Source organism: Lichenostomus cassidix, chromosome 5 (assembly GCF_008360975.1).
Source record: "Lichenostomus cassidix isolate B80296 chromosome 5, HeHo_3.0, whole genome shotgun sequence".
NCBI lineage: Eukaryota > Metazoa > Chordata > Aves > Passeriformes > Meliphagidae > Lichenostomus > Lichenostomus cassidix.
The window spans coordinates 37854440-37866800 of NC_139486.1; the positions used below are offsets into that span (position 1 = coordinate 37854440).

Consider the following 12361-nt stretch of genomic DNA (forward strand, 5'->3'; position numbering starts at 1 on the left):
GATTTCATTATTGTTATTTAATTGCTCTCAGATCGGTTTGCTGTGATGCAAGGTCATGCTTTGGTCCTGCATCATTCTGTGTCGTGCTCATCTCTGTTTCAGAGGAGTCTGTAGGTGTTTCTGTAATAACTATTTTTTCTGTTTATTAGCTTGCCCCTAACATTTTTCCTTCATGTAACTTCTGTTTCCCAAACAAATGCTGTTCAGCATGGTCAGTTTTTGAATATAAACAGTGCTGTGGAGAAGGCATACACTTCTTCGTCAAGGGACTAGTTTAAAGGAGAATTGATGGCAAACTGTTCAGCCTCTTTCAGGCTAGCTTCACACTGCTGCTGGCATCCTTTTGATAATTGGAGTGGTTAATCTGTTTGGAGTGAGGAGCGTTCTCTTTGGGCCAGGTCAGTACATGATCAAATGAAATGTGGTTTGCTTGGTTTGGTTTTTGAAAACCACTCTTACGTTCTTTCTGTGCTAACATTGATTTGGTAGGTAAAATTCAGATGGAAAACAAATGGTCGATCAAGACAAAATTCAATACAATAATTAATTCAAAATCCAGAACTGTCTGATCTACCACTGAGCAGACTGTATTGGCTGTTTGCTGTATAAATGGTGTTATCTACCTCCTATAAAACATGAGCATAAAAAGTGTAAATCAGACTGTTCACTGGCTTGCTGAATGGAGAATAGACCATGGTGGCATTAGTGCTCTTGAAAATTTATTTATGCCAAATAAAATCTAATTTGGATTACTGACAGTATAAAGTTGTTTTATTGCTGTAAAAATAGGATTTGACTGTTTTGCTGAGAACAATAGAACTCAATCTTGACTTGGTGTTTGCAACATTAAATCTTCCTCTCATTGCCACTCTCCTCTAGTCCTGTTGTCAAGACAAAATTAAGTGTTGTTAAAACTGTAGCCTCCCTAATGTGCTTGTCCAAATTCAGAAGAGAGCAAGTAATCTAAGCAACTTTTCTATTCTTTGTTACAGCGTACTTTGAATAAAGTGCTACAATGTTACACTACTGTCATCCTCAGCATTTCTATTTCTGTACTTTCCTTTAGTGTTCCAGGGGATTTGTAACTGCAACTCAAATTCCCCTTGGGCTGAAACCTGGCACAGAAGCTCTCATTATAAATGAACTTTGTTTTGCAAAATTAAAAGCAAAGCATCCATCAAGAGGCTTTCTTAAACACAGAGGAAAGAAAAAAAAATTATGGTTGCAGATCAATTTCATTCCCTCTGCAGGAAAAGTCAGACTGACTTTGGAAATCCCAGAGGTGTGGGTGTGCAGTCAATAATGATGGCAGATTCAATGGAATGTTCCTATTGCATTTAGAAAAATTTAAATTAAAATCTTAATTCCCTAACATGCTCAAAATTTATTGCTGAAGTAAAAGCTGCAGCTGCAAACTGCCTAACAGTACAGTGATAGTTTTAAAGTTGTTTCCAGTGTCTGAGCATGGTTACATGAGCAGCAGAGAATAAGGAGATCATTGGGTAGTTATGTGCTTCAGCTGGAGTTAAGTATCTCAGCTCTCTGGAAAATGGTGTCATCATGTTGAACTACCTATCCAGTGGCTGGTTGTTTAATTTAAATTTTTTTTTAAACAACAGCCCCCTTGTTTTCTGTAGCAATTGAGACCTTATGTAATTGAGTAAAAAGAAGAAAGGGCATTGTGAGCCACAAGCCATTTTCAGATATGGAAGATGGAACAATTTAATTTGTTTCAATGTGAAATATCAAAGGTAAGTTCTGAGAAACTTTGTGACAGTGACTGGATAGAGGAGAGATCCCAAATTAACAGTGTCATTAATGATGTCATTTTAGGAAAGCCTGATGAAGGTCAGCTTCATTTTTACTGGATCTGACAAGACTTTTGGCATCTGCAAACATTCAGCCCAGTCATAATATATATCATGTCTCACCGATTTGGAGAAAGTGAAGTTGGGATGAAAAGAGCTAGGGTTTTGGTTTTGTGGTGTTAGGAAGGGGTAAAGTATGCAAATGTGCAGGAAATTGTGGGTTTTAATCTTGTAGATGTGAAATAAATATTCTTTAAACATGATGCAAAAATAGCCAGTGCTTTCACTGTGATACTTCAGCTTCCCAAAGCACTTAAACTGTCTTGTATTTGAGGATTACTTCACTTGTTTCTTCACACAGACCCAGTGAGTCTTGTCACTCTTTAGGGGTGCATCTAATCTTCAGGATTATCAGTTGACATATATTTGATACTGTATAGAAAACATGTTGGACCTGTGCAGGGAAGCTTACAAGTGAAATCACAGATGTGGAGGGGTGAAGCCTGGGCTGCTACTGATTTTCCTGTTTAATTGCTTTATTGGAATTGTGCCTATGTAGAATACTGGGTCTGAAAGTCAGTGTTAGGCAGGACACAGGACATGTGATTTATGGTGGCAGTTGAGGATTTGCATAGAAAGAAGCAAGTCTGACCTTGTGGGCTCTTAAGGAGTGGCTTTAGAAGGAATGAGGCCGTTTCTTACTGTGAAAGAAGTGAGATTCTAGGCTCAAGTCCAGAATGTAAATGAATGAAGATTAATGTCAGAAAGGAGTAACTGGAGTAAAGTGTTTAGAAGCCAGAATGGAAATATGAAGGTTTCAATCAGGAAATAAATACCATCTTCACTTGAAAATGCACAAGGAAAGTAGGAGCTAAAACTGCAGATTTTAGAATTATTTCCTAGTGTAGTCTCAGAACTGAGACTGTAAACTGCTGCTGAATCTGAGACTATGAGCTTTAGATTCCTTCACCTTCTGTTCTGAAAGGGGGAAAAGATTATTAAGAAGTTTGAGTATAATGGGAAAAAGTGTTTACATGGTGTATTTCCTTCTGGTTTTGCTTATGGTAGGGAATTAAAAGAAATTTCTTGGTCTTTTGTGGGTTGAGTAGGAATGGTGAGAAGGAACAGAATTGTAAGGTATGTGGTTCTCTGAAGGAAATTTTGACTTACTTGCCCCAAACTTGTTCAATTTCATTAATCTTTTTTCACAGGATGTATTATTTTTTTATAATTTTTGATTGCCCCTCCCTCATTGTTGCCCTTCTTGGACTTTATTGGAGTTTGCTACTCATTAGCAAAATGATTTCCTGACTCAGTGAACAGTCAAGTGGCAGACTTCAGTTTAAGATTATATACCATAATTAATGTAATGCTAAGTACTAAAGTAGAGTTTAAAAGGCCTAAAAGTGGTGGTGGTGCAGATAGGGTTTTTGGTTGCTTCAAGGTGGCCTGTAGGGACTCTTTAGGAGGATGAGCCATGTTGGGGCATTTGCAGTGACAGTCTCATGTTGGTATTGACTTATGTGCAAAATGAGCTGATTGCTTGGTGTTGGGATTGCTCCTGAACTGTGTGGGTATTTTGAGTACCTGTTACTCTGCTGAGACTAAGACAGTGTGGCTCTTCTTGTGATTGACCATGCTGAAATCATTTTTTGGTACAAATGGGGTGATAAATGGAGCTCTTTGTTTCAGTGTCATAAGCATAACCCTGTACCTTGTGGAAAACACTGACCCTGACTGGATAAGGACTTATTTTCTGTCATGCATGGATTTACCACAGCACTTGTAAAATATACAGTCTTTAAATATACTGAAAATATGAGCATATCACTGAAGTTCTGGTCAGAATTATTCTCAAAAGTATTGTATCCTGTGGAAAAGCATGAGGTATACTCTGAAATGCTTGTATATGATTTGTCACACTTGTTTAGTTCAGTACCAGCAGTCCTCTCTATCTGTAAGTATATAGCCTTCTGTGAAACACATTATAAAACCACAAACACTAGTTTGCTAGGTCACAGCAGACCATAGTGTTTGGGTTAAACTGCCCTGTAAGGTCAGTAGTCATGCAGTGTGATCAGAACAGAGGATTGTATGTTTCTCAGGCAGTTTCTGTAAGACGTCCTAGAGGATTTTTCTCTTGATCTTAATAATTTGCTGAGTTCATACAAAGTTTTTCACTTTCCTTGGCGTTCATTGAAACTGTTGGGAGGGACAGTGTGCTACCTTGAAATCTCACATCTATAGCTTCATTTCAGAAGGGTGGATGTTGCCTATGCTTGAGTTGTTCAATGTGGAGCTTGTATTAAAATATGACATACAAAAATTGCCACTAAGTCTTAATAATACTCATAGTCAGAAACTTGTAATGTGCTGGAAAGAATTGTATGAAGTGCTTGCTTGTTGAGGACAGGGACTGTCTTTGGAGAGCCAAGAGGTTTTTCTTAGTTACATGTTCCTAGGCTCTGTGCCATAACCTAACTTTCTCTAATAATACCTCTTCAAGTTTTTGCTTCTCCAGGGGTTCTGGTGAGGAATGGATCCTTATTTCCAATTTAAGAGGCTATACAAACCCAAAATAATTGAAAGAATATTGTACAGTAATATCTACTGATGTTCCTGAGCTGCTGATACATCTTCCTGCATCCTAGGTGCTCCTGAGGGGGTATTGAAGCAGAAACAATCTGTGTACATTCCTTCTGACACAGCTGCAGCTCCAGAGGATTATTATAGAGCCTGCAAGCCAATAACTTACACAGTTGTGTGTATCCCATTCCCCTACTGGTCTGTCAAGGATCCCTAAAAATTAAAAAATGTAACTGCTGCCTCATTCTTGAAATGATAGTGTAAAATGAAAGGTTGAGACAAAGTTGTTGGTCTCAACCTTATCATAGTTATAAACTTTCTTAGAAGATAATTTCTGGTATTTTTTGTATTGCTGTAGATGACTGTGCTGCCATAACTGTAGATCTGTAAAATATTGATTAACAAGCTTGCAGCAGGCCCAGTGAATTGAACTCAGCAAATATAACTAAAAAAGCAATGGACATGCTAACACAAGATAAAAAGCAATTATAAAGAGACTTTGTAATCTTGTTAATTACACCTGTCAGCATTTGAACCTTACATATTACTGCTAGATATATGTATATGAGAACCTAGAATTTAATCTACTGTTAACTGTTTTACATTTTAATTAGTGAATTTCAGTACCAAACTAGGCACACTTACTCACTGGCCTCAGTGATTAGACAGACATGCTGCAGTTTGATAAATTCTGATGTTTACAAGACTCATTTTAGAAGCTCACTGTATCATGGGTAAATATATATAGTGATAAAATATCAGTGAGATAAGAACTGGAGTTATTCTGTAGAAAACATTTCTAACTTCATTTTAGGAACTAGGAAATCTCAAGATTTGAAGGTTTCTCACAAAAGAATTCTTGAAAAACTTAAAATTTGTGATTACTTGACATGTCCATACTTCAGTTTACACTGTGTTTTCCTTTTTAACATAGAATTGAGAAAAAAAATTGTAAATAGGTTTTTTTGGAAGAATTCTCAAAACCATACAAAAAATGTATACCAAATGCAGTTAAAATACGCTGTGTTATGATTAAGTGGTTTTGAGTAGTGAAAAAAATCTTCAAAAATTCTGGCATTTTCTTTTAGATGTTCTGTAAAAGTAGCAGTCTTGGGTTGAGTATTTCTCTTCTGTAGTATTCCAGTAGCAAGTGTTAAACGTTTTGAATTGGAGGCAAATAGGTGATAGCAAACAGCGTCTCAGCGATGGACTTTGTGGTGGTGTGTAATGGGCTCTGTTTTTCCCACAGCTGGATTTGTTAATACTAGCTTAGGTACAAGGCTGACCTTCAGCTAAGATAAATCTTTGTTTTGTACTAAGTGTTGTCAGTGATCACCACCATACTGGAGAGTTGCTAGTGAGCACCAAGCAGTAAGTAGTTGTATTGCTAGTGAGCACCAAGCAGTAAGTAGTTCATGCATGAGGAAGAAAAAACCATAATGCCACCACTCAATTTTGATTGAGTTTTGAAGAGTTTTGCATACTCTTTGCGTAGATGACAACAACTGTAACCTGACAGAGCAACACTTATCATGGGCTGTTGTTGGGAGAAGCTGCTGAGCAGGTTTGTCTTGTAGGAAATTGAGAATACTGACTGTTTTGAACAAGGAAAGGTAATGCTTTTCTTGCTGGCTTTTCCATAATCTCTGGAAGTTGGATTGTCTCCTTGGGCAGTATATAGGTAGTATGTGCAGATGGCTCTTACTTGTTTTAAAAAATTTAAGTAATTTTGGTGTTGTAAACTGGAAAGCACAGGCACAGCATTCACATTCAAGACCCCTTCTAGTTTAGGAGTTTCATAGTTGTTATCCAGGATGTTTCCAAGGCAAATATTGGTGTCTCACATCCACATGTCTACATGTTTTATATGAAAAATAAATGTTCTGATCTGGTATCCTGCTGTAGCCTCATCTTTTTTTTTCTCTCTGTGGTGTTGATTGATAGGAAAGAAATGTACATTCATATATTGCCTGTGGTTGATGTAGAAATTTATTTGAATCCATATTCTATACTGTTTGTTGCTCTTACCCAGAATTGTTTACACATTCTTAAAATCTGGATCACATTATTTAGGTGAAATGAGGAGATGATTAGATCTTGGTGTTGATTACTGACTCCTGGGTGTAATTTTTTTTTTTTTAATTGGACTAAGGCAACTTACTACTTTCCCATCAGTACCGTGTGGTAAACACTTTTTTCCCTTTCTGTGATAGCTACTACAAGGCATGACTTAGTGTTTGAACTGTTCACTGACAAAAGCTGGGCAGTGTTGCTAGCAGATGTTTTTAAGTGAGGAGAAATAGGTAAATAGCTTAGGTAAAACTTGCATAGTCATGGATGGCAGAAATCCAGGCTGTGGCGCTGGCACCATCACAGTAAGCCTGTACACTTCATGGGGATGGTCTCTTTTCTTCCCTGCTGTAAGACTGCTGAAAACCATGGTGGTAGTTTTTGGTTTTATGTCTATTTTGTTGAAAAAAGGGGGAATGGATGAAAATGTGAGGTACTTGTGCAAAGGATGAAATTTGAAAAGTGTGTTATTCTTCATAATGTGCAAACTGAGGAAAGAGAGAAAGTATTCAATGCTGTTGAGAGTAACCTTGCAGTCACAGGGTTTGGAAAGAATGAAAATAAATATTGCAGCTTTTGGGCTACAAGCCCTTTCCTTCTTGAGTTCAAATAATAACATTTTGCAAGCTGTTGATATACCAGCTGTATTTCTCTAACATTCCAGCTGTGTATGTTAGTACACATTTTCAGTTAGTTCAGACTACAAACCCAGTCATGTTTTCAAAGTGTACAAAAGCTTCATTTCCTAATGACTGCTAAGTTTGTCATTTCACTCTTCACTGTACTAACATTGCAAAGAAAATCAGGGTTTTTTTACTGAGTCCCCTAGCTATGGCTAGTGTTTACTCTTGCTGTTACTTAAAAAAAAAAAAAAAGTGAGTTGGGGGAAGCAGATGGTGGGTTTTTTTCCTGTGATAGTTTGAAACTGAAAAAGCAACTACCCTTTTATAGCTCCAAAAGTCAAGAAAATGCTGTGTGTGTAAAGTGAGTTCTGCTGCAAATCATGTATCTCTGCTCATGTCCTTCCAGCAGTAGCGTTGCAGGCTCTTTACAAGATCCTGAAGGCTGGAACATGGAAATGCAAAACCTGGAGTGCAGTCCAGTTGTTTTTCAGGAATGGTTAGTTTGGCATATTACACTTGGAGGCACAAACGGATCCATTGGGCTTGTAGGGGAAAACTCCATGGTCAGTGGACTTGCATAGGTTAGAAGATTGTAAACCCGTTCAGTTTGTTTTCCTTTGAAAAAAGTGACATTTCAGAATCTAGTCTTGGTAAGACAAAGATGAGGGTTTTTTCCCTGAAAATTCTAGTTGTTGGTAAATCTATTGCTACCCTTGGTAAAAGGCGATTTTAATTTATTGCATTATGTGTTTTGGAAATAGTGATTTAGAAATTGTGCTTCACTGTTAATTTTCTGGTTTTCAGTCAATTAAAACCCTTGTAACTTTGTGTGCTATCTTGAAAAGTCCTTTTTTTTTTTTTTTCTATTTTACTCTTCCCTGTCTGTAGTTTGACTGCAAACAAATCTCCCAGAAGCTTTCTTTCTCATCAGCTAAAGTGAGCTCCTTGTGTCTTTACTATCTGGCATATTCTCTAGTCCTGTAACCATTTTTGTGCTTCCTTTCTGAACTGTCTGCAATTTACCCCCTCTTGCTGTTCTGTTCTGCAGGGCCCTAGCTTAGAAACACAGATGGTGGATGATGAAACTGAGACTACAAGTGAAGAATTGCCTCCTCATCTGCGGGAAGAGCCTCCCGAAGGTACAGTGCTGGCAGTCAATATAAACTCTTTGCAATAAATTGAGAAAATGTTCTGGCCAAGAAGTCTGATTTATCTGTCTGATTTGAACCTATATCTATCTGTTGTCTGAGAGGGATAAAGCTTTGTCAGAGCTGACAGTTTAGCCAACCTCTCAGCCAGAGGTCTAGCCAGTCCCTAAGCCTTCTTGTGCATTCAAAAGAAGGCTTTACCCACCGAGGTGCTGACATTGTTCTGCATTCTCTTTAACAATATGGCTTCTGATTAAAATTGTCCTGCTTGATCATCCTGTCTGTAGGCTTAGGAATAAAACGCTTCCTCTACTGTCTTGTTTGTGATGTTTTGAGTCTTCATTAGGCAAGACTTCCTAAGTAGTTATCTTTTCTCTCTTTACCTCTCTCTGCAGCACCCTGCTGTTGAAATTGTCCCCAGCAGAGACTTGTCAAAGTTAGGTATTCTAGTGATTTTGTTTCTTTTCACTGTCTCTCCTGGAAGCCAGTTTAGCCATCTGAGGAGGAGGCAATGAGATGCTGTCCGTCAGCAGGAGGCTCAAAAATGCCAATTTTAATTAAAAACCTTGTTTGCAATGACATGCCCTGGATTTATACAGGGAACACATTTTTTCCCCGCTGTGCAGAAGTTGCAGACATTGTATATATGCAACAAAATAGGTGTTGCTTTCTTTTGAATAGAGGCTGCAAGTGATGATACATCCTGGGCTTTGTCTTATGTTTAGTGGCTTTTAAAAGACAATCATTCATAATCACTCTGGATGGCTTAAACAACCTAGAGAGTGCTGAGGTTCTTATTAGCAACTTACTGTTAAAATACCATGACGTGTCTCTGGGAAACATAAGTGTGTTTTATATTTTTACTTTAAAAGAACAAGGTGCTGATACAGCAGTTATACTGACAGCCATTCTGACAGAGAATGTGAACCAAGTAGATGGTTTTAGGAAGTTGCTGCTCCCATCCCTTCTTGTTGAACATTCTGTTAAAGTTTTCTTATTAAGTTGTCATTTCTTGTTCTGCCATTTCATGTAATTTGTATTGACAATTACAGTATATAGAGGTAAGTGAAAGGCAGGTTTCTTTTGCAACTCTTATAAAGTCAGAAGGAAATAAATGTGGAAGATGTCATGACTGCTCTATATATATATGGGGGATATAATACTTATATTCCCTCCCCCTCCTGTCTTTGTAAGTAATGCCAAGTCAGCATGTAATGACAGTGCATTGTTGAAGTAGGAGTTCTGGTCTCTAGCCTAAGCTGATGATTACATGAGCCTAGAGACTATATACTGCAATGTTAGAACCCATCTTGTCTCATCAGTTTATCAGGACTAGGCTTATTTTGGAGTATGGCTTTGAATTGTGTAATCAGAAGAGTTCTTTTCAATGTGGCTGAGTATTTTTGCAAAACAACTTTTTTAATTGAATGTAAGTGCTTCTGCCTGCAACCCTGCTGGTTTGAATGACAATGAAATATGGCAGTGTTAATATTCTACTTCTGTAACTTATTGGATGGTCTGGGAGAAGTATGTGGTCTGGATATGCCCACTTTGCTGGTATGAGGAAAAAGAACTGTAACAGGCGAGCTGATTAGGTTAAGCAGTGATACAGTGAATGAAGTCTGAGCTCAATGTATACCTTTTGAATTTACAGTGATGTCAAGCAAAAGTAGCAAAATAGGAGGGATGTTGAGAGCACAGCTGAAACTAGAATCTACTTGGGAGAAGAGGTGGAAAAATTGGTCCTGAAGGAGAGCAATCAGGATTATGCTGAACTTTAAGCTGACTTTGAGGAATGGTGGAGTTGTTGAGTAACAGAAGTATTCCTTAGAAGTTGCTGTCTACCAACATAGACCAACCAGAATTACTGTAAAGAATGTGTAGTTACAGGAATGATTGTCAATACCGCATGAAAGAGAAAGATCTGACGTTCTTTGACTTAAATGCTGTTCAGAGTACTATCTTCTTGCCTTCTCTGCTCTTCAGATTTCTGGTTTCTTCAGACAGCACTTCCCTAGTTAAATCAAATGCTTTGCAATACATAAATTGATGTTGTGACTACTGCACTCTTGTTTCCTGGGATCTATGAATTGAAGACCATGTCTGCTTGCCTTCTGGCAATGAGTGCCATAAGGTATAGAAAGCTTTCCAGAGTCCCTCTGTCTAGCACAATCCATTATTTCACCAGATTGCATCATAATAACTTCATTTCCTATCTTGCACAGCATACCTACTGCCCTTGTGAAAGGAGGGGAATTGGAAGCACTGTTTTATGTAAATATTAGAATAAAATAAAAGTTTGCTCTTTATGGATTGCCGTATTTCTTAACAGTGCAGCAGCATGGTCTTCTACAAATACTGGGATGATTTTACATATCCATCATGTACATAACTAAGTGGAATAGGTATATGTGTGGGTAACAACTGGTATGGAGTAGCAAACATTGGTCCCGGGTGTAGTGTGGCAACCTGGCTGCATTTGAGGCAGGAGAAATACCAAATGAAACAGCCAAGGCAAAGGCTGATATCTGTGTGTAAACCTGAATCTGTTTATTTCATCTGCTGTTAAATTTAACTTTTTTAATATTTAACTAAGTCAACAGAACCAATGAGTTAAAAGTACAGTTTATCTAATACCCCGTACGGATGCCGTAGGTGATACCAGAGCCCGCAAGGGGCTTTTTGCTCCGTGCGGAGGGAGGATGCGTTCCTGCAGCGGCGTTGCCGTGGGGAGCGCAGAGGGGCCGAGGCGGCCGCGCGGGGGCGCTGCAGGCCCGGCCATGCCGCCAGCATTCCGGGCAGCGCCCGCGCACATCCAGCGAACGGGAGAAAGTGTTTAAACCTATTAACTGCCCCCCCGTAATCTACTCTGTGATATTGCAAGGGAAGCTTTCCACACTCTGCCTCAGCTAGGCTGTTTATACCCTAAAGATACTTCACCTCTTGACATTATGATCCATCTGCCAGCGTCACAATTTAAAAAAAAATTCCCCTTTCATCTTTAGTATCTCTATGATCCTTTTAACATACGTTTTTTCTTCCCTCATTTGAAAGGCAGGCATAGGGGAGCAGTAGCAATTAGCATCTGGAGTGCTGGTGTGCTTAGCACTTCACAGAGCAGGCTGTGCAGGGCAGGTTTACCATCACCAACCAGTGAAGGGCGGTGAGCTCTGCAGAGGAGTTCACTGCTGTAAATGGTATGAACTGCTTCCTTCTTTCCAAGAAATTCAGCATGGCTGATCTATGTTGCCACGTGTCTGAGCTACTTTCAGGTAGATTCTGTGTGATCTTGAATGTTAAATAGAAGTCTGATCACAGTGAGAGAACTAGATTTAGTTACCCAAGTACAGCAACACCTTGCCGTATCTGTTGCTTCTTTATCCTACACTTCAGAGTTCTGTTGCTGATAATTTAATACAGTGCAGTGTTAATTGATACGATCACTTCACTTTTCTGTCCTTTTCCATTGAATTAATCAAGAAAAGTGATAGCAATGAAATCTGGTGGTGATTAAATCTTCTGTGATGTTCTCCATTATGGAATGTCAGCATCTCCTTTGTTGGATGATTCAGATATGATCTCTTCTATTGGATGAATCAGTGACCGTCATCTTGCCTGATGATTAAGGGACTGGTGAATCTCTCCTATGAGGAAAGGCTTAGAAAGCTAGAGCTGTCCAGCCTGGAGAAGGACTGGGCAATCTTAATGTGTGCAAGTGTCAAAGGGGAGTGTGTAAAGAAGATGGCTCCAGACTCTTTTCAATGGTGCTTGGTCACAGGACAGGAGGCAATGACAAAAATTAAAACACGAATGTAAGGGAACATTTTTGCTTTGTGAGGGTGATCAGGCACTTGAATTGGCTTCTCAGAGAGTTTGTGGAGTCTCCTACCATGGAGACGTTCAGAAATCATCTGCACAAAAAATCCTAGAATCATAGGGTAGTTTGGGTTGGAATGCACCTTTAAAGGTCATTTAGTCCAAATTCCTTTGATGAGCAGGGACATCTTCAACTAGACCAGGTTGATCAGAGCCCCATCCAACCTGACCTTGTGTGTTTCCAGAGATGTGGCATCCGTCAGTTCTTTGGGCAACTGTTAGACTGTCTCACCACTCACATGGTAAAAAA

General features: G+C 38.8%; 1 protein-coding gene across 2 annotated transcripts in view; it reads left to right on the top strand.

Moving 5' to 3' along the window:
* LOC146436402 (transmembrane protein 263-like) overlaps positions 1-12361 on the top strand; it is a 204609-nt gene that overhangs the window by 5926 nt on the left and 186322 nt on the right. For both annotated transcript variants that reach the window (XR_014852655.1, XM_085062433.1), the window contains exon 2: positions 8136-8226. Coding sequence is in view for 1 of the 2 variants with exons in the window: in XM_085062433.1 (XP_084918559.1) it covers positions 8136-8226 (91 nt within the window). In the remaining variant the exon portion in view is untranslated. The remainder of the gene's footprint in view (positions 1-8135; positions 8227-12361) is intronic.